We start from the raw sequence: 22656 nt of genomic DNA on the forward strand, positions 1-22656 counted from the left end.
ATCACCTAGTAGTGTGATGAAATGGTGAAATGAACAGCCATCCTTCAGTTTTCTTATTGCACTGCCCGAAGTACTGCATCATCATCTTTCAGGAAGATATAAAACATTGGGACAATCTTTGCTGCCTTAGCTTTCACTGAACACAGATGGCAATTTAGAATCTATTTATTTTACACTCCTCCATGACAAGAAAACTGACAGAAGGTATTTCACTATTATGAATGAATGAGAACAAGAATGCAAAAAGCTAGACAGCAGCTCTCTAGACCCTAATGATGATGAAATCCACCAGAGAAATAAAATCTTAAACTATGAGTCTTTAGATGAGAATACCACAGATGAATAATCTCCAGCTTAAGAATCAACATATTTCTAAGGAGTTAGGAAATAAGGTTTTGTCACCCAGTCAGTTATTCAACATGAAGGACGGACTTTATCACATTGTGTGACAGGAATGCTACCCAACTCACTTTGAGGACATATACTATTCTTTCATCTTTCTTATGAGTGTTTACAAAAATGTACTTGATACACAGACTTACTATGTCAAAATCTTAATAAAATTTCTAATAAAGCTGTTCTTCATCATCTCTGTATTCTTATGTATGTAAATTATTCACAAAATGAAAATTACTTTTTAAATAACCAAATAAACTCCATTGGGCTCAGGTGGTAAATGGTAATGATTACATATGAAAGACATATGAAAGAATTCAAAAGACATTGCTAAAAGAAATCAAAGACACAAAATAGGGGTAAGACATCCAAGTTCATGTGCTGGAAGACTTAATATTGTTAAGATATCAATAATACCAAAAGCAATATACAGAATCAATGCAATCCCTGCAGAAGTCCAACAGCACTTTTTGCAGAAATAGGAAAAAAAAAATCACCCTCAAATTAATATGAAATCTTGAAGGATCCTGAATGGCAAAATAATCTTGAAGAAGAATAAAGTTGGAGGTCTCAGAGCTCCTGATTGTAAAACATTATTATACAAGATTCTCAGAAGATGATAGAGGAAGCACTACAAAATGTGTCTCCCAACCTAGACAACAATCACACTGGCAGAATGTGTCTGAAGAAACTATTTTGAAATTCTGGAGTCTATTACAGACTGGAAGTTGCAAGTCTGGCATCTATTACAGACTTGCAACTTCCATAGGAAGGCTTAGAGGACATTAAATACCAGGACAAGCAAAAACAACTCCATTAACAGGGAAAATCAGAAAGTGACAATGCATGTCCAAATAAAGATTTAGGAAAGACCTGGAGACAGTTTAAGATTACACCTTGGACTAATTCTTGCCACAGAGACAGACTACAACAATCAAAACAAACAAACAAACAAAAAACACAGCAAGACCTAGGGAAGGAAGATAATCTGGTTCCCAGAGTTACTACAGTATTAGATTCAAATGTCCAGTTTTCAACCAAAAATCACAAGGCATACAAAGACACAGGAAAGTATGGCCCATTCAAAGGAAAAAAATAATCTAACAGTCCTTGAAAAATACTTGATGGTATACTAGACAAAGACTTTTAAACATCTGTCTTAAGATATGCTAAAAAACTAAAGGAAAATACAGAGAAAGTCAAGAAAACCATGTATGGACAAGATGCAAATAGCAATAACAATAAAGAAAATCTAGGAAGAAACCAAAATGAAAATCTGTAGCTTAAACAACAGTAAGTGAATTGAAATTTCACTATAACGATTACAAGGCATTTTTGAGCAGGTAGAAGAATCAGTGAACTTGACAGGACAAGGGAAATCATCAAGTATGAGGAACAGACAGAAAAAAGACTGAAAGACAAGGGAATGGAGCCTAAGAGACCTCTGGGACACCATCAAGTGGACCAACATATGAACAGCGGCAGTCCCAGCAGGAGAAGAGAGAAAGAGGCAGAGTATTTGAAGAAGTAACATTTGCAAATGTGTCAACAAACACCAATTAAGATGAACTTAAAGACACCCAGACTGAGATTTATTATAAACAAACTTTCAAAAGACAAAGAGAAAATCTTGTAAGCAGAGAGAGAGAAGCAAGAAATCACATACAAGGAAGGTAACCTCATTAAGATTAAAAACAGATTTCTCATCAGAAACTTTGAAGGCAGGAAGGCAGTGAGCTGACATATTCAAAGTGCTAACAGGAAAAAACTGTAAACCAAGAATCATTTCAAGGACTTGTCTTAGATGGTGAAGGAAAGACTTGAACTCACCTTCTCCCATTAACACACTGAATTTACACCTACACATAGAGCAGTTCCTCCTGAGGAACTGGGGGCTGACTGAAGAGCTTCTACTCAACAAAGGCTAGAGAGACTCCACAGAAAATGGCAAGGTGGAGGGCAGGGGAGAGGGGGAATATGGTGGAGTAGGAAGACAAGACAGAAACCTTTTTCCCCAAAACACAGAACAAGAAAATATAGCAAATATAACTAAACCTGAAAATGACCTAATGACTACAAAATAGACTACTACAACTGGAGAAGAGGAGAAGGCCTCATAGACAAGTGTAAAGTGGCAGAGCTATGACTGAGCAGGACCCAAGCCCCCCACCAGACCCCAGCGTACAGGTGGGAGAAAGGGGAACAAAGTGGAGAGGGGGTAGGAGCCCAGGAGTGCTGAACACCTGGCCCTGGATATCTGCCCTGGGAGAACGAGCTCACATTACATTGGATTCTGGTGACTAGCAGGGCTGGACACTAAGGCCAGGTGGAACACTCAGAGAGGCTGAGATTGCAATGACTTGTAGAGAACAGGCAAGCTTTACTAGTCCCCTGAGACAAAGGAAGAATGGGTAGTTTTAAAGATGTGCAAATAGCAGGAGGAGAGCCAGAAGGGCAAGGGTTAGTTAGATAGAACTATCTCCTTGGAAGAAAGGGCAGGTGGACAATACCTCCCCGGCCCTCCCTCAGCCAAACAGGTCAGGAACTGCAGGAGCCCCAGATGCTATATCCCCCTCACTGCAAACACAGCCCCGAGGCTCCTCCCTGTGCACACTGCCAGACAACCCACTTGACCCAGCAGTAGAGTTAAACTTTGCTGCCATAGGCAGAGGGAGACTCAGCTTGCCTGGCTCCATTTCAGCCCAACTAGGGAGGTGCCTACCAGAGCCAGACCCAAGAACACCTCCCTCCCTGTGGGTGCCGAAGCCTGTTGTTGTGCTTCAGGCCTGGGCAGACCCCCACATCAGCCTGCCCACCCTCATTAACCCAGCAGCCCTATCATTGCTGCAGGTCAGGAAGAGGGCAACCCCACCCATAGTGATTCCAGCAGAGAATCCTGCACTGATCACAGAAGCAAACTGCCAGCCCAGACTGAGAACACTACAGCAGACAGACAGAAAGGCAGCCCCACCCATTGCATGCCAACAGCTGGGGCCCCACAAAATAGAGCCAGGCACTATACAGTAAAGGATCTTGAGCTTCTGAGCACCACAGGACACCTTCTTCACAAAGCTATTACTCTATAGACCAGGAGGCATAGCAGATCCACCTAATAAAAAGGATGAAACACAAAAACCCTGACAAAATGACTATGAAGAGGAATATGATTCAAACAAAACTAGAGGACAGAACTCCAGAAAGTATTCAAGATCTGAGAGAGGACTTCAAAAGAGATATAGAAGACCTGAAAAAGAACCACTCAGAGCTGAAGAATACAGTATCTGAGATGAAGCACACAATGGAGGGATTTAAAAGTAGATGAGAACATGTACAGGACACAGTAAATGAAATGGAAACTAGAGAAGAGGAAAAAAAGGAAGCTGAGGAACAGAGAGAAAAAAGGATCTCTAGGAATGAAATAATGATAAGAGAGCTATGTCACCAATACAAACAAAATAATATTTGCACAAGAGGGGTAATAGAAGGAGAAGAGAAAGACAAGGGGATAGAAGTCTCTTTAAGGAAGTAATTGTTGAAAACATCCCCAATCTGGGGAAGGAAATAGACACTCAGGCCATGGAAGCACAGAGATCCCACAACAAAAGGAACCCCAGGAAGACAACACCAAGACATATAATAAATAAAATGGCAAAGATCAAGGATAAGGGAAGAGTTGAAAGCATCCAGAGAGAAAAAAGATTGCTTATAAAGGAAATCTCATCAGGCTAGCAGCAGACTTCTCAACAGAAACTCCACAGGCCAGAAGGGACTGGCATTATATATTTAACGTACTGAAACAGAAGGAGCTCCAATCAAGAATCCTCTACCCAACAAGATTGTCATTTAAATGTGAAGCACATATTAAACAATCTGAAGATAAACAAAGGTTGAAGGAATTTGCCACAACTAAGGCAGCCTCACAGAGTATGTTAAAGGAATTGCTGTAGAAGGAAATGATCCTAAGGCTAAGTATCTTTCACCAGTGAAAATGAACCCACAGTAAAGATAGTAGACCAACTAATTACCGAGCAAGTAAAAATTAAAATAAAACAAAAGAAGCAAAATAAACTATACACAAAATCAGTCAAGGGATACATAAAAAGTGCAGACTATGACATCTAATATGAAAAATGAGGAGGAGGAAGAAGAGGAAAAAAAAGCACCTTTAGACTGTACTTGAAATAGACTAATCAGCAGTTAATATAGACTATTATATAGTAAAGGAGTCATCCCTGAACCTTTGGTAAACACAAAACTAAAACCTACAATAAATAACATACACACAAAAATAAAAGAAGAGAAACCCAGTAACAACACTAAAGAAAAGCATCAATAACACAAGAAAAGTACAAAAGGAAGAAAGAAACAGAGAGGAGCTATTAAACACAGCCAGAATCTAACAATTAATAAAATGGCAATGAGTACATATATATCAATAATCACCATAAATGTAAACGGAAAAATGCACCAATCAAAAGACAGAGAGGCAGAATGGATAAAGAAACAAGACTCATCTATATGCTGCCTATAAGAAACTCATTTTAAACCCAAAGAGACACACAGACTAAAAGTGAAGGGATGCAGTTTCAAAAAGACATATGCACCCTTATGTTTATTGCAGCACTATTTACAATAGCCAAGAAATGGAAGCAATCTAAGTGTCCATCAGTAGATGAATGGATAAAGGTGTGGTACATACACACAATGGAATAGTATTCAGCCATAAGAAGGAAACAAATCATACCATTTCCAACAACAACAAAGGTTGTTGCATGCAACAGCTCCATGGATGGAGCTGGAGGGTATTGGGCTCAGTGAAATAAGCCAGGCAGAAAAAGACAAGTGCCAAATGATTTCACTAATCTGTGGAGTATAAGAACAAAGCCAAAATTGAAGGAACAAAACAGCAGCAGAATCACAGAACCCAAGAATGGACTAACAGTTACCAAAGGAAAGGGACTGGAGAGGATGGCTGGGAGGGGAGGAACACGGAGGAGGGTGGGAAAGGGACATTATAATTAGCACACATAACGTGGGGGGCAGAGCATGTGGAAGGCAGTACAACACAGGGAAGTAGTGATTCTATAGCATCTTACACTGATGGACAGTCACTGTAATGGGGCATGTGGTGGGGACTTGATAATGGGGGGAATCTAGTAACCACAGTGCTGCTGATGTAATTGTTCATTAATGATACCCTGGAACATGTCAGAGTAAATTTTCTCCACACTGGGGGAAATATTTGGCTAATTTGACTTGTTTATCTGATATATAATTAACCTGCTTAATTACCTGGAAAGCACTATCAAAGGCCTCCTTCCCTCCCTCTCCCTCTCCCTCCCTCTCTTCCTTCCTTCCTTTCTCTCTCTCTCTCTCTTTTTTCTTTCTTTCTTCTTTCTCTTTCTTTCTTTATTCATACATTTTTTTAAATTTTGTTATCATTAATCTACAATTACATTATGTTTACAAGGCTCTCCCCTACCCCAAGTCCCCCCCCACAAACCCCATTACAATCACTGTCCATCAGCGTAGTAAGATGTTGTAGAATCACTACTTCTCTTCTCTGTGATGCACAGCCCTTCCCATGCCCCCCACAATATACATGCTAATCATAATACCCCCTTTCTTCTTTCCCACCCTTATCCCTCCCTACCTTCCCATTCTTCCCAGTCCCTTTCCCTTGGTAACTGTTAGTCCATTCTTGGGTTCTGTGATTTTGCTGCTGTTTTGTTCCTTCAGTTTTTCCTTTGTTTGTTCTTATACTCCACAGATGAGTGAAATCATTTGGTATTTGTCTTTCTCCGCTTCAGCCATGCATTCTTTAATCTCCTTGTCAAGTCTTTTTTCTTCCAGAATGGAAAATCCAACTCCAGATGCTGCCACTTAACCTAATAACACGATTTGTTCTATCTTGCCTGGAAGCCATAAGACTGCAAATGGTGATGGAAATGGAACCCAGGATGGAAGTGCCCATTTCCAAGGCCCTCTCGACCAACCACTGATGGAGCCCTAGCTGCACCCCTAACTGTGCCCCTTCTCAGCATGAAGCTGCCAGAATGGTTGTCACCTCTTTCCCCCAGCAACAGCTAGGGTCTCCATCTGTAGATGGGGGAATGAGACAGGGACCATGGGCCTAGACAGAGTAGGGTGAGGGCCTCCAGAAAAAACAAAGCAAGATAATCCATTGTGGGATTTGCTTTGGCCTGCTGGGGAGCCCAGCTTATTTTTCTAACTTTACCGAAGTGCTGCTTTTCTTCCTCCAGCTATAAACAAATGACTGGTTGCAACTTGGGCAATGTAGCAAGCAAGCCCAAAACACCACAGTAAAAACAGGAACGATTCCATCTTAAAACCCAATTAGTTAAAAAGTAAGTTTCTTACCAAACAGACAATAACTCAGTCCACCTTGGGAGCAAAGCAGGCAGTCTCAAGTGATATGCTCCCAGACCAGGAAGCTGCTATCCTTGGAGGAAATCAGAACAGTAAAATTCTTGTAAATAACCAGGAAGGCTAGTAAGAAACTTAGTGTTTCTTCAAAAGTAAACATTTTGGGACCATTCAGCAAGTGCACATCCCTAGCCCTTTGTCTCTCAACTGCCTATAAAACACCTAGACAATGCACCAGCCAGGGGCTCTCTTGTCCAGGCCAAGAGCTCTGTACTCTTGCAGTCTCTCTAAATAAAAGCCTCTGCCTTCCTCTCCTAAAAAAAATTTTTTTAATTAAAAAAAATGATACCACTGCATCTCTCATTACCACAGCCACAGCCATGACACTGGGAATAGCCACATTCCACATCTGAGTTCCAGAAGCAACACAAGCAACGGTGCCGTCATCGGGCATACTAATATTAACCTGACAAAAAAGTCATACCCATCTCAGTTCCATGTCAGATTTCACCCACAATGAACATAAACTTGATAGTAACTATAGCACCACACTCAATTTTAATTGGAGGCTGAGGGGGTCTAAACCAAACACAATTACGAAAAACTATAGCTTACTCCATAATTGCCCACATAGGTTGAATAATTATAATCATAACATATAACCCAACTACTACTATTCTCAATCTCCTAATTTGTATTATAATGACCCTATCAATATTCATAATGCTACTATACAACTCATCGACAACAACCTTATCTTTGTCTCACATATCAAGTAAGACACCGCTAATTACAACCATTATGCTCACAATCCTACTATCACTTGAAGGCCTTCCAGCATTATCCGAACTTTTACCTAAATGAATGATCATTCAAGAACGTACCAAAAACAACATAATAATGCCCAACAATAAAAGCAGTGATTGCACTACTAAACTTATTTTATATGCACCTTACTCCACAACACTAACAATATTCCCAATAACTAACAACATAAAAATAAAGTCACAATTTGAAACTACAAAACACATAAAATCAGCCCCACCCCTAATTACTCTATCTACAAGAATACTTCCACTAATTTCAACCATATTAATTCTAAATTAGAAATTCAGGTTACACAGACCAAAAGTCTTCAAAGCTCTAAGCAAGCATAAAACACTTAATTTCTGATCCTAAGGACTGTAAGACTCTATCCTACATCACTTGAATGCAAATCAAACACTTTTCTTAAGCTAAATTCTCACTAGATTGATGGGATACAAACCCATGAAACTTTAGTTAACAGCTGAAAACCCTAATCAACTGGCTTCAATCTACTTCTCCTGCCATAATAAAAAAGGTGGCAGGAGAAGGCCCAGCAGAATTGAAACTGCTTCTCTAAATTTGCAAGTCAGTATGTAAAACACCTCAGGACTTGGCAAGAAGAGGACTTTACCTCTATCTTTAGATTTACAGTCTAATAGTTATTCAGTCACCCTACCCATGTTCATCAGTCGTCGATTATTTTCAACTAATCCCAAAGACATTGGCACATTACACCTTCTTTTTGGCACTTGAGCTGGAATAGTGGGCACCGCTCTAAGCCCCCCTATCCGTGCTGAACTTGGCCAGCCTGGGACCCTCTTAGGCGATGACCAGAACTGTAATGTAACTGTAACTGCACACGCCTATGTAACAATTTTCTTGATGGTGCTATCAAGTATGTTTAGTATATACTAACATTATATTGGCATTTATTATTTCCCTCATAAGAATACTGATATATCAACCACACCTTATATCCCCACTACTAGGTCTAGAGAGCATGATATTATCTTTATTTATCATACTCGCTATTACAATCAACCCATTTCACACTAGCTAGCATAGTACCCATTATTCTGCTCATATATGCAGCATGGGAAGCTGCCTTAGGCCTGTCCTTACTAGTATTAGTATCCAATACATATGGCACAGACTACTCACAAAACTTAAATTTCTCCAATGTTAAAACTAATTATTCCCTCAGTTTTATCTAATCTCCCTAACATGATTATCAAACAAGAATATGGTATGAATTAACGTAACATCTCACAGCATGCTCATTGGCCTTGTATTTTTATCCATCCTAAATCAGCATGACAGCAATAGCCTAAACTTTTCACTTTTTTCTCTGATCCCTTATCAACACCTCTACTAACACTAACAGGACTTCTACCTCTAATATTAATAGCTAGTCAAGCCCATTTATCTAATGAGCACTTAGCCTGAAGTTATGTCACTATATTAATTACACTTCAAATATTATTGATTATAACATTTACCCCCTCTGAATTTATTATATTTTATATCCCATTTGAGGCAACACTTGTACCAACTCTTACCATCATTACACGCTGAGGAAATCAGACCGCTTAAATGCAGGATTTTACTTTCTCTTTTATACAATAGTAGGCTCACTTCCTCTCCTCCTAATCCTCATATCCACTCAAAATATAGTAGGAACTCTCAATGTACTACTACTACAATACTGAGCAAAACCTATAAACGACTCTTGATCCAATATACTGATTCGACAACATGTATAATGGCATTTATAGTAAAAATACCATTATATGGCCTACACCTTTGATTGCCCAAAGCCCATGTTGAAGCCTCCATCCCGGGATCCATAGTGCTTGCAGCAGTCCTAATGAAGCTTAGGGGATACAGAATATTACGCGTTACTGTTATACTTGAGGCAATAACAACTTTCAAAGCCTATCTGTTTCTAATATTCTCAAGTTATATCTGTTTATGACAAACCGATCTAAAGTCACTAATTGCCTAGTCATCTGTAAGTTACACAGCACTCGAAATCACAGCAAATTTAATCCAAACACCATGAAGCTACATAGGGGCCACAGCCCTCATAATTGCACACGTCATCTATATTATTTTGCTTGGCTATCACAAACTATGAACAAATTCAGTCAAACTAATATACTAGCACGAGGATCGCAGACACTCCTACCATTGACAGCTGCTTGATGCCTTCTAACAAGTTTAACCAACTTAGCACTGCTGCCTACAATTAACTCAACTGGAGAACAATTTGTAGTAATAGCAGCATTTTCATTACCTAACGCTACCTTTATTCTAATAGGAACAAATATTATCTGGCCATCTACTCTTGATATATATTAATATCTACTCAACAAAGTAAATACACACATCACAGTAACATCAAGCCCTCCTTTACACGAGAGAATACTCTTAATAATCTTACATATACTGTCCCTCATAATACTATCTATTAACCCCAAAATTATCCTAGGCTTACTTTATGGTAAATATAGTTTAACAAAAACATCAGGTTGTGAATCTGTTAATAGACGACTCTGACTTCTTATTTACCTAAAAAGCATGCAAGAACTGCTAATTCATGCTCCCATATGTAAACATATGGCTTTTTCAAACCTTTAATAGGATGGTAGTTATCTATTGGTCTAAGGAATCAAAAAATTGGGGCAACACCAAATAAAAGTAATTACTATCCTAGTATGCTCTTCACTTATATTAGAAAAAAGCATAAAACCTAAATGTGATTTATGTAAGAATATAGTAGTTTATCCTCCATTTACCCCATGGTTCCAAGCACATAAACCAGTGAGAATTATGTCTGGGCTTGCCCGGGCTTACCCTGCCTTATGTCTAAACATCCCGACCCTCCCCCAAAGCAACAGTCCGAGCGAATCTGCCACAATAAAAGGCACCTCGCTGCTGCCCTCTCTCTCTTTTTTGTCTGTCTCTCCCCCTGCTCTCTCTGCTCTCTCTCCCTCTCTCTCCTCTCTTGTCCCACTGCTCTCTCTGCTGCTCCCTCTCTCTCTCTCTCTCCCCACCCCACTCTGGGGCAGCCACTCTCTCTTTCAGATAATAAAGTCTCTTGCATGGGCCCGTGTCTCCTGAGTCGTTCTGGGTAAGGAGGGTCGCGGCAAGATACCCTTTCAATTTCTTCCCACCAGGATGTTTAAACATTTTAACAGTAAGGTATTAATAAAGAGCCACATGGTGGAAGATGCTCAGACTCAGAGTGGGGGTTGGGGGGGGGGAACTGGTAAGGGCCTGGCTCTACCTGTTTGAGTTTTTTCAACTTACCAATAAAATTAAGACAAATGTAAGGGAAAGATATAGCTGGCTTAGGGACGTCAGGAAAGAATGTGATCCCTGTAGTACTCAGTCAGTGAGGAACCAGGGGAGGGACTTGTGCTCTAGGAGATAAATTACAGGCACCAAACTCCCCAGGTGTGCCTGCTCACCAGACACCAGATCTTGCAAGACTGTCATTAAAGCCTCGCTCCGCTGTTCTCTTCGTCTCCGTGTCCACTCAGTGAATTTGGACCAGTGAGTGTGTTTCTCACACTTACAACACTAACAATATTAGTTGTGCCAATCTTAATTCATCCTACCGGTATGTACGTAAACAAAAACTACCCTTCAGACGTAAAAAATACAGTTGCATTTGCTTTTGCTATTAGCATAATCCCTGCAATAGCATTCAGTTACTCAAACTCAAACGAAGAAACAGTCATTTCTAACTGACACTGGGTGTTAGTCTGGGGAAAGGAAATCCCAGGGAAAAACACCTCTAAAAACGGAAATCAGTCAAAGGGAGAAATAAAGTTTAAAACCCGTTTATTGTTCACAAACTGCAGTCTGGCCCATCTCCCCTGCTCAAGCAGCAGCAAATCCGGCCCTCCCCCTCACCTCTCAGGTACAGATAAACCCCCGATTGCCCAGGTAATTACCCATTGATATGGAGAAGAACTTCTCCACCCCCGAAGAAAGCTGCAAATGCACTAAAGCCAGACTTCTTTCCACCTCTGAACTCCTGTAGATCTGCAGATGTACTAAAGCCAGGTGAGATACTCTGGAAATGTTTCAATTTTACCCAATTTACCCACACTGGATAACAATTCAAACCATAAAAATATCAATAAGCTTTAAATTAATTATTTTTCTATGACACTTATCCCAGTAGCACTGTTTGTCACATGATCCATCATAGAATTCTCCTTATGGTACATAGCGTCAGACCCTTATATTAACCGATTCTTTAAATATCTGTATTACGTTTCTTAATCAGTAATAATTCTAACCACCGCCAACGATCTATTCCAACTTTTTATTGGTTGAGAAGGAGTTGGAATCATATCCTTCCTACTCATTGGCTGGTGATATGGGTGGACAGATGCAAATACTGCTGCCACACAGGCAATCTTACACAATTGTATTGGAGACACTGGATTTCTTGTATCTACAGCATTTCTTTCCAACCTAAACTCATGAGAATTTCAACAAATTTTATTCTTAATTCTGAAAACACAAACAAACATTTCTGTAATAGGACTATTACTAGCTGCAGCTGGAAAATCTGCACAATTTGGCCTACATCCCTGACTTCCTTCTGCTATAGAAGGGCGAACCCCAGTATGAGCACTGTTTCACTCTAGCACAATAGTTGTTGCAGGGGTATTTCTTTTAATCCGATTTTACCCTCTAATAGAAAACAATAAAAAAATTCAAACAAAACTTTGTTTAGGAGCTGCCACAACTCTGTTTACAGCTATTTGCGCCCTTTACCCAAAACGACATAAAAGAACTGTAGCTTTATCAACTTCAAGCCAACTCAGCCTAATAATAGTTACCATTGGCATTAATCAGCCACATTTAGCCTTTCTACACATCTGCACCCATGCCTTCTTTAAGGCCATATTGTTCACATGCTCAATTATTCATAGACTGAATGATGAACATTAAGTTTCTTAACAGTCTTCCCGTTATTTACAAGACATTTACTGCTCTTATTTCCTCCCAGGAGAGCAGATTCCCTGGTGTGGGAGCCTGTCAATCAAAACTGCCTGCTTTGCTGGGCTGAGTTATCGTTTGTTAAACAGTATGTTAAGAAATTTACTTTTTTTACTAATTTTAAATGCAATCTTATCTGTAAGGTGGAATCATTCCTGTTTTTACTACTTGTTTTTTACTGGGCTTGCTTGCTATATCGCTGCTGGTTGCAAATTGTTTTGGTAGGGGTTTCATTGAACATTGTTACATTTTTCTGTGATTATCTTGCTTTATTTTTTTCTGGAGGCCCTCAACCTACTGGTCCCCATCTCAACTGGAGTCCAGTGGAATGTGAGTGATCCGTGTGAAGTGGAAATCTAGAGGAATTTTCTTCAACAACTCAACTGGCACAGTCCCCATGCCCTTTTAGAAGCCAACCAGTGCACTGCCCTGCTGGGCGCTGGGTGACAGCTGCTTGCTTCTGAGGGCCAGGGCCTCTTCCTACTAAATTACCCCCCAGAGCAGGCCTGGTGGGTGGGGAGTGGGATGCAGAGCAAAGTGGAAATTTTCCCTGTGCAACTGTCACCCAGAGGATTTGTTCAAATGAACGAATTCTTCCTCATTTTTGCAAATACTTGGGATGGAAGTAAGACAGGCAGGGGCCCGTGGCTTTAGACAGAGTAGGGTGAGGGCCTCTGGTAAAAAAGCAAAGCAGGTTAATCACAGACAGAACAATGTAACAATGTGCAAAGAAATCCCTACGAATGTTAAACATTAAGCAAAATCAGTCACATTAATTCTTTAAGGTAAAAATATCTAACAGAATATAGGCATTCTTCAGGGAAATGAGTTAAAACTAAAAAGCCAGGAGTAACTTGGCCTAGAATGTTTGAATATCCCCCAGATAAGAAAATACCTCAGTATAGCCCAAGTCCTCATTGTGTCAGTTAAGTCATACTATGGTAAGATTTACTTGACCTGCTGAAAGACCCAGCTTATGTTTTTTAACTTTACTGGATGCTGCTTTTTCTCCTCCAGCACTAATGAAATAATTTGCTACCTGGGCAACTGATTTCAGCAAACAAGCCCAGTCATTTATGTAGTTAAAACAAGAAGGATTCCATCTTAAAGATAAGATTGCATTTTAAAACCCAAGATATTAAAAGTAAGTTTCTTAACATACTCGTTAACTAACAGACAATAATTCAGCCCACCTAGAAGGGAGAGCAGGCAGTCTTGGATGTTACGCTCCGAGACCAAGAAGCTGCAACCCTGAGAGAATCAGAGCAGTAAATTTCCTGTGTTAAGCTAATTTGTCAGAAGACCAATAAGAAACTTAATGTCTCCTCAAAGATAAACATTTTGGGACCACTAAGCAGGTCTGCATCCCTAGCCCTTTGTCTCTCAACCGCCCATAAATCCCCTACAAAATGCACCACCCTGGACTCTCTTGTCCCCTCCCAGTGTGAGCGAGGAGCTCTGTCCTCAAGCTTAATCTCTAATTAAAGCCTCTCCCTTGCTCTCCTACTCTGAGTGTTTGCCAAGTTCATTCTTTGACTCCGTGAACAAGAACCCATGGAACAGAAGGCTTCATTTATGAGTTAGGAAGCTGGTCTTAAAGGGTTGCTTAGCCAGTTGCCTGGAAGGTGGGGGTTCTGGTAAAGGGAGGGTTGGGGCAGGAAAGGAAAGCAGCTTTGCTGGGGCAGTAAGGGGTGCGTTTTGCCTGGAAGGGAACTCCCCTCCCTGACACCATGGGGCACGCCCCTCGTCCCTGGCCTTTCCATTTTCCCCCCAGTTCCAGCTGTAGGAAAAGGTACTCAGGTTGACTGAAATCCAGCTCCACAGCTGCCGCTTAGCCCCAATTCCCCTCTGGGGCCAGAATAGGCAGCTCTGGTCTCCTCTTCTGGCCTCCCCTTAAGGCCTCAGAATATCTCTATGACTACTGCCTGGTGTAGTCTTTTTGCAACCAAGTCCCTCCCTATTTAGAGTCTTCCACTTATTTCCAGACAGCCCTCCTTTGGCTCTACATTTTCATCTGCTCCCAGGCCATATCTGCCTGGACAATTATGGAATCTTCCACCAGTGCTCATGAGTGGGTAAAATTGTAATATTTCCAGAATATCTCGCCTGGTTTTAGTACATCTCCATAACAATAGGCAATCAGAGGTGGAAAGAAGCATGGCTTTAGTGCATTGTATCATTCCTCAGGGGTGGAGAGAAGTTCATCTCCATACCAACGGGTAATCACCTGCCCAATGGAGGGCTGTGAGACTGACAGGAGACTGGGAGGGCTGGTTTTGCTTCTGCTGGAGCAGGAAAGAGAGAAGCCCACAGACTGCAGTTTGTAAGCAACAAATGAATTTTAAACTTTATTTCTTCCTTTGACTGATTTCTTTTGTTAAAGGTATTTTGCCCTGGGATTTCCTCTCCCGGAACTTACATCACAGATCCCTCTGCCACCAGCAGCCAACCAGGAGGCCACGCAGAAAGTGATAGCTGGCCCCAACTTCTGTCCCTCCTGTCATCCTTTCTCCTGTAGGTGCTGCAGCACTCCGGGTGCTGCACCTTGTAGATCTGGAAGAGAATCAGATGTGAGCATAATGTCATCAATATAATGATACAGCTGCACTGTCGGGAGTTTCTCCCATGCTGCCAAGTCCTGGGCTACAAGTCCGTGACAGATCATGGGACTGCGGAGGTGTCCCTGCAGATAGACAGTGAATATCCTCTGCCAGCCTTCCCACATGAAGGCAAACTGATCCTGGATCTCCTGTGTTATGTCAATAGAGAAGAAAGCATTAGCAAGGCCCTCAACATGATGTGTCACACCGGGGAAGTAAAAAGACTATGAGCACACTTTAGGATGCCCACCTTCTCCAGCTCCTCTAGGGTTTCTCCCATTTCTTTGTGCCCCCTGGCAATACATACTGCTTAGTATTTCTCACTTGCCGAGGTACAGACAGAGCTATGGGCGAGCTATGTGGTAAATGGCCGAGCTGCCTTTACCACACAAATCCTCAGTCGGAACTCACCTGCAGTGGTCTGTAACCACAGGCCCTGTAGGGTATCCAACCCCAAAATATATTCAGGGATTGGAGAAATATACACAGCATACTGCTTTGGGGGTAAATGCCCCAATCCCAATGTATTTTGGGCTTTCTTCACTCTAACTGCCTTACCCCCATAGCATATATCACAGTGGGGGTCTCAGGAAACCACTCAGGGTTACCATAAATCAGAGAACATTCAGCTCCGGACTCCACCAGTGCCAGTGTAGGATCTGAAGAATCAAAAGTTAGCATAAGTACAGCCATCTCAAAGGCTTAAATACCACCCCCTAACCTAGAAGGAGGAAAATTATTAGAATATTGAAAAACAAGTTAGTCAGTCAGTGTTAAATGTAGTGACCTTTAATTAGCTGACCTCAAATCAGTTAATCATACACACCAAGCTTATCTTACTAGAACCACCCTAAACATTCCGAAGGTAATCTTATCTAACCAGACCCCAGGATGTGGCCCCAGCCAAAGATTTATGTGTCTATGAAAAAACACTGTATTGTGATTGTGGAAAATGTTGCCCCCTTTGAAAATGCTATAAAACCTTCTGGCTTTGTGTGCTCAGGGTCCTTGTTGAGACCCGCTGCGTCGGGCTAACTTGGACCCCAGATAGCTGGTTCCTGAATAAATTCCTCTTGCTTATTCCATCAAGAGACGCGTTTCGTGAGTGATTTGGGGCGGCGTCCTCCTCTGGGAGAATCCAACACCAGAACACATTGTACATTCACTGGGACCAGTGAATTGCTGTAACTGTACACGTCATGTGTCCTCCAGTCCTCACCACGCCCACAAGGTGGAGGCCTTGACATCTCCCCCCAGTCAAACCGCAATCCCCAATCACCCTCCTGTGGAGTCAGGGACCATGAAAGTCCTGCAGGCACACGGGCCAGAGGACAGGCTTTGCCTCTGGCTTCCGTGTCTTGTACCTCAGCAGCTTGGACCGCTGCTTTGGCTTTAATAGGTGCCACAGTTCTAGAAAGATTCTACTGGGCTCTCCATGGAGTATTTATTTCACTGACCCCGCCTTTATCAAATCAACCCATAATCTGGGTCCTTGAGACCTTCACAGGGCCCTGTAAACCTCTTCTTTCAGCCACAGAGCATACTTCCTTCTGAGCTCTTCTGATTTCAGTCTCCCCCAGATATGAGCAACAGGATAACCTCACTTACGGGTTTTCCTATGTGGAGGAGCAAGAACAGTCACTAGGGACCCAGAGAAGGATGGAAGAGCTGTAGGGAGCACCAGATTCCTCATTCCCGTGGTGAACAACTCCTCATAGGGGCCCTGTCGGTCCACATAACAGCTGACACTTTCCATGCCCAGCTCCCCAGCACCTGCTGGAGTGATGCACGTGTTTTCCAACTAGCAGGGAAATAAGGCAACTCACTCTGATTAGGCCAAACTGTCCTTAGGGCTGCAGTCAGTCAGTCCAAAAGTACATCATTCCCTGGTGCTCACGGGCATTTTGTATCCTCTGCCAGAGAGATGGGTGAGTCATCAGGGAAGTCACTTTATTCATTTTGGACAAAGACGGAACAATGCCTTCTACTCCTAAACCCCAAAGATGCAAAAGCCATGTACACAGAGGCTCCAGCTCGGCCTGGGTATAGTCGCTGAGCGTGGAGTGCTCGACAGTGGGGTGGGGTCTGCTCCACACAGGGAGGAACCCTCGCTTCTTGCATCTTTATTTGCGTAACAAATCGGCCAGGCCTTCAATATGGGAGAGTTAGTGCCTCAGGCAGCAGGCTCAGCAACAGCTCTGTCCTTGTCCCACCCCGTCATTGTCCCCTGCACCTCCTACCCTGCTGTCTCCCTCTGCTGTCTCCAGGGCTGAAGGCACCACCCCTTCCTTCACCACCCCCATGGGCTCTCTATCTCCTGTTTTTATGCTGTCCCGTCCTGTGCCACCAGTGTCTCTCAGCAGTGGGACCTGTTTTCTTTCCCTTCTCAGACCACCCACAACTAATCTTCCTGGACGCTTGCCACTGGAGGACATTTCTCTCATTAGTAACCCTTTCTAATGCTGCAAGAAGCAACCACCCCACTTTTCCTGCCATCTCATGGTCACTCAGTTTCTGAGTCCCTGATTTTACACAGGGCTGACTCCACTACCTCCAGCGTCCCCATTTTTCCCAGTTTCGGGGAAGAGGCCCACTCCTCCAGGAGGCACTTTCCCGCAGACACCATCCCCACTGTGGAATCTCCAGGTGAAGCCTCACCATCCACAGGGGAATACCTGCCACCCCTAGAAGGGTCCCAAGATGTATCCCCACCACCTCTAGGGAACTAAGTATCTCCACACCATCTAAACAAGCAGTCCACACCAACAGGGAACCATGAGGACCAATTTCAGGTTCACCAGATCCTGCCAACTATGCCAGATATAGCCTTGGAGGGATAGATGTTCCCAGGCCAGGGCAAGTCACCCTATGAGACTGCAAAACCGAAATCAGTCAAGAGAAAGGGCAGGTAGGGAGAAAGGCGTTCATTTCTTACAGTCGCTAGCCAGGCTCAGCACCATCCAACTCCTCCAGCCACGGCTGATGCTCTCCTTCCCCTGCCCGTCCGTTCTAGCAGGAACTTTTCCAGATGCCAGACCAGGAATGTTACATACCAGGAATGGAGGGGAGGAGAGAATGGCCATTTCCTCTCCACCCCTTGTCCTGGAGGTTGCAAGACCCTGCACTGGTTACAACCATTGATCTGTAAATGGACTTAAAAGGACTGCTGGATTCCTTACGGGAAGAGATAACCACACCGAGAAGCAGATATCCAACCAAGAGATTTATTTAGCGGCAGCTACGTGGCTGCCCGTGAGAGTGAGAGCAGTAGCGCGGGCTGGGGAGCTTTGGCTTCTATACCCTATTAAGGCACTGGCACCAGCTAATTGGCTATGGAGTCATTAGGGTTAGCTGGTGGGACTTTATTGGTCTGCGTCACAGGTGTTCACTTGTCGTGAGTGGGAAGCTGAACTTAATTCTGGGAAAGTGAAACTTAATGGCCACCACCTTAGATGGAAGAGTGTGGGGGTTGGGCACCAATTTTACTAACAGGACTATGGCTAGGTAGGAGGTTCTGGAAATTCTGCATTGACCCCCTTAGCTCTGTGCCCTCTGGAGCTTACACACAGGTTAGAGGAATGTAACAGTAGATTTATACTAACTAGATGAAGCACTTGTGAAGTGCCAGGCCATCCAAGCCTTCTTTCTTCCCAGGGTAACTCCTTCAATGCTCTCTGTGACCTCACGTAGTCAAGACCCTACGATGATGGCCAAGGGACAGGTGGAGAAACTGTGCTACCAAGGTCGGTGACTCACCCACAGTCAAATGCCTACTAAGTGGTTAAAGCGGGATGTTGAAAATGAGCTAGTAGCTCCTTATTATGTAATCATTACCACGACATTTGTTCCGTAAATATGTCACACCATGAACAAAACGGATGAACATATCCATTTTGTTGCTGCATCCAAACCCCACTGCCTTATGTCTGAAAAACAGAATATGTGCGTAGAAGCCGTGACACATACACACTGATATGGGCTACCAAGCTCACTGCCCTGGGCAGTGTCAGGACCCTTTAGTACAGAAAGCATGAAAAGTGGGGAAGTGACTGGTTGTCATGAAATGTGGCTGTGACAGCACATCCCCTTGGCTGTGCTGTTCACACCACACAGTGGTCGCAGGGTATGTGCTTCCTAGGAGGGATTACTGGGTTCAGCATACAAGGCTGCCCACCACATATGTCAACGGGAGGCCCTAGGGTATGGTCCTCAGAGAACGGAGACCTCTGTAAGGTGGATGCCTTGGAAGTAGATGACAACACCTGGGTCTCCTGTCATTGCCACCCCCTTCAAGGTGCACACATGAAAATGGCCTAGAGGCAGGGGTGACTTGCTCAAGATCACATGGCCCGAACCCAGGCCTGACTTGTGTGTTATTCAACGCTCCATGCCAACCCTGGTTGGCATTGTTCCATCTCTGAGCCTGTGTGTCAGACACACATGACACCAGCCCCCAGGAGTTGGAGGTGTCATCCATATATCCCTGAGGATGTACCTAGGGAAGAATGTCTGGCATGACCCTGCCTGTGCAGGTTGGGACATTGGGTAGCTCCTGGGAGGCACTGTGGGTTCAGCAGGACAGGGAACTGGTGAGAAAAAGAGGTCTGAGCTCAGCTCGTCTCCTCAGAGCTGGGACCCTAGGGACATTGCCAAATAGTGAGGGGAGGGTTCTGGTGGAGATCTGTGTAGTCATGCATGGCAAGGGGTCCGGGAGGATGGGCAGTCAGCAGCCCAGAGGGGCATGTGGGCGTGTCTGAATGCAGGGAGGGGCACATGAAATGGAACCTTCATGTCACTGATGACACGCCCAGTAGAACCTGAATTGTGACCTGGTGCCCAGTTCCTGGTCACAGACCCCAGTCCTGCTCACTTGACCGGAGACGCTCGACAGAGCAACATACGGTCTTGTTGTGCAGAGCCTTCTGAAGGCATGGAAGTCAGGGAAGCAAACAGGGGCGGTCTTCCTGCTCGCTGTGGGCGTTGGCTCAGAGACCACCTCCAACGCCTCTGTCCGTGTTGTCCAAGGAACCCCGAGGTAACACAGGGCACCCCAGAGCAGGCCACCCCAGGTCCAGGCCCCAAGTGTGACCCATCCCGGGATGACGTTCCCCCCGGCCCCTTCTGTGTGCGTGCGGTGGGTGTGGGGTATGGGCAGGACTGAAGGCTGGGGAGGAGGGGGGCCATTTCTGGGTGCCAGCATGTTGTGAGGTGGTGGCCCCCTGGTGGGGCAGTCAGTGTCACACCTCTGGTCTCATCATTCAGGACATGGAGGTGAGTGTTGGGACCAGGTACTTCCACGCACGTGTTAGTCCTGAGCCCAGGGTTTGTCCTCTCCTTCCCTCAGTGACCAGTCGTATGCAGATGACCCTGTGTGCCTGATGTCAGGGGCAGGGTCTGAGGCCCACATTTCCTGAGGGGAGGTCCAGGCAGCCCCAGGTGGCACCTCCCAAGCTACTAGGCACTAGCTTTTTGGAGCTCCACCCAGGGGAGCGTGGAGGAGCTGGTGGATGGATTCACCTACTCCATCTCTCTAGGCCTGGGGCAGGCTGTCTACACCCAGGACCCCATTCCAAACCTGGCAATCTGCCAGGGGCTTCCCCACGAGAGTGGTTGACAGTCCCACTCCAGAGGGCCTGGAATCTCATTCCCTGGGGGCACCCCTTCCCTCTCCTTGATCGCACCCCAGAGGGCTGGGGACTCTCGGGTGAGTTGCAAACCTCCCTCGTCCTGGTGGTTCCTGGGTTTCCCACTGACGATACACCCCCTGCCCCTTTCAGCATGAAGAGGAGTCAACTCTCCATGCAAATAAGATCCACAGGGGGAGGGCTCCCTGGACAGGTGTGAGGACGGCACAAGAGACACCTGTGCTGGAGCTACGGCCGGTGTCACCTGCTTCAGCCCTGGGGCCCGGAGCACCTGCCGGAATGGCACCGGGCCTGGCAGAGCCAGTGCCAGGTCCAGAGCCCACCAGCCCCTGTGCGGCGATCTCGGACATCCCGGGAGTGGTCTCGGGCCCCGAGGTGGAGCCCCATGAGCCTTCAGAACCCAGCAGGTGACCCATCTTTGGATTCCCACAGGCGGGCTGATGACTGGGGACTTCTTATTTGGGAGGATGGGAGAGGATGGGGTCCCGGGACACACAGGGTCAGGAAGGGGGAGGAGCAGTTGCCTGGACAGGCAGGGGAATGCAGAGTGGCCAGGCCCACACAAGGGTGGGCTGGGACGGCAGTGTGGCTGGGAAGACCAGGCTTCACACTCTTCCACCCCCAGGCCTTCCCCCAGCCCCAGGATGGGCCAGGCTAGGCGCCATGCCTGGGAGCCCAATGATGTGACCAGCGTCCTCCATGGCAGCGTCCACCACTTGGCCCAGGAGGAGCACCTGGGGCCCACTGTGGCAGAGCCGGAAGGTGAGGGGTTGCAGCCAGGGAACCGTCTAGGGTGGGCTTCCTGGACCAGGGTTGCCTGCAACGCAGTGAGGGCTTTTCTGTCATTGTAAGGTGTGGGGAATCAGCCCCGGGGTGACCCTTTCTCTGTGTCCTCCCTGCTCCAGAACCACGGCAGACGCAGCTGGCTCCAGAGACACAGGGAGGGCCGGCTTCATGGCTAGAGCCAGTTCAGGAGCTCCCTGAGACCCCTGTGCTGGAGCTACGGCCAGTGTCACCTGCGTCAGCCCCCGCAGAGCCGGAGGACGTCCCAGCAGTGCCCTCAGCCCCACTGCCGAGCCCTGAGCTTGAGCCCCATGAGCCCTCAGGCACAGGGCCCAGGGCACCTGCCAGAATGGCACCGGGCCTGGCAGGGGCAAAGCCAGCTCCAGAGTCCACCCTCCTGGCATTCCCCCCCCGCCTGGTTGCCGAGCAGCTGACCCTGATGTATGCGGTGAGTGGAGCAGGATCGAAGTTGGGGTGGGCCTTCCCTGTGCCATGCGCTGCCCCAGACCTGCTGTCCCGATGTGCACTCCTGTGATCTGGGCCCACATGCCACCTTCCCACCATATGCCCTGAGAAACTCTCCTCACCCCCAAGCCTTCACTGACCACACGGACAGTAGGGCTGGCACTTAGGGATCCTTGCAGACCAATGAGAAATAGCAGAAGGAAGGTGGGCAGGGCCTGGCTGGGGTGGGAGGGGCAGTGTAGTAGAGGGGTGCTCAGAGAGGTGCTGCCAGGGCCTTAGGTCCTCAGGCCATTGGCTGGCAGGCCTCCACAGCCTCCGCACTTCAGAGGCCCCTGCCATGTACCTGACAGACAACAACAAAGGCCTGGTTGGAGTTGTTTTGGGGGTAACTGCACCTGAGTGGGTAGCGGGATCCACGGGGTGACAGAATGGGAGGCAGATGCCCCAGGACGTGCAGGCATGAGCTGCCTTGTGCTGCAGGGAGGAGGTGAGGGAGGATGCCTGTTCTCAGTGAGGCCCTCTGTTCCCCACCATTGTGGGGTCCAGTGCAT

At 45.4% G+C, this 22656-nt stretch overlaps 1 protein-coding gene and 1 long non-coding RNA gene across 10 annotated transcripts in view; one reads left to right on the forward strand and one right to left on the reverse strand.

Annotated features, from left to right (window-relative positions):
• LOC140845199 (uncharacterized) overlaps positions 1-5782 on the reverse strand; it is a 32801-nt gene extending 27019 nt beyond the window's left edge. Inside the window, exon 1 of the long non-coding RNA XR_012123970.1 lies at positions 6-5782. This is a non-coding gene — a long non-coding RNA (uncharacterized lncRNA). The remainder of the gene's footprint in view (positions 1-5) is intronic.
• The window catches only part of LOC118968214 (ral-GDS-related protein), a 71345-nt gene that overhangs the window by 42233 nt on the left and 6456 nt on the right, over positions 1-22656 (forward strand). For 7 of the 9 annotated variants that reach the window (XM_073218997.1, XM_073218992.1, XM_073218996.1 and 4 more), the window contains 3 exons: positions 20990-21264; positions 21483-21619; positions 21763-22088. In XM_073218997.1, the coding sequence (XP_073075098.1) occupies positions 20990-21264; positions 21483-21619; positions 21763-22088 (738 nt within the window). Of the gene's footprint in view, positions 1-15180; positions 20248-20989; positions 21265-21482; positions 21620-21762; positions 22089-22656 lie in introns of those variants that run through there. The other 2 variants (XM_073218991.1, XM_073218998.1) reach the window with 2 other exon arrangements.

Source organism: Manis javanica, chromosome 12 (genome assembly GCF_040802235.1).
Source record: "Manis javanica isolate MJ-LG chromosome 12, MJ_LKY, whole genome shotgun sequence".
Taxonomy (NCBI): Eukaryota; Metazoa; Chordata; class Mammalia; order Pholidota; family Manidae; genus Manis; species Manis javanica.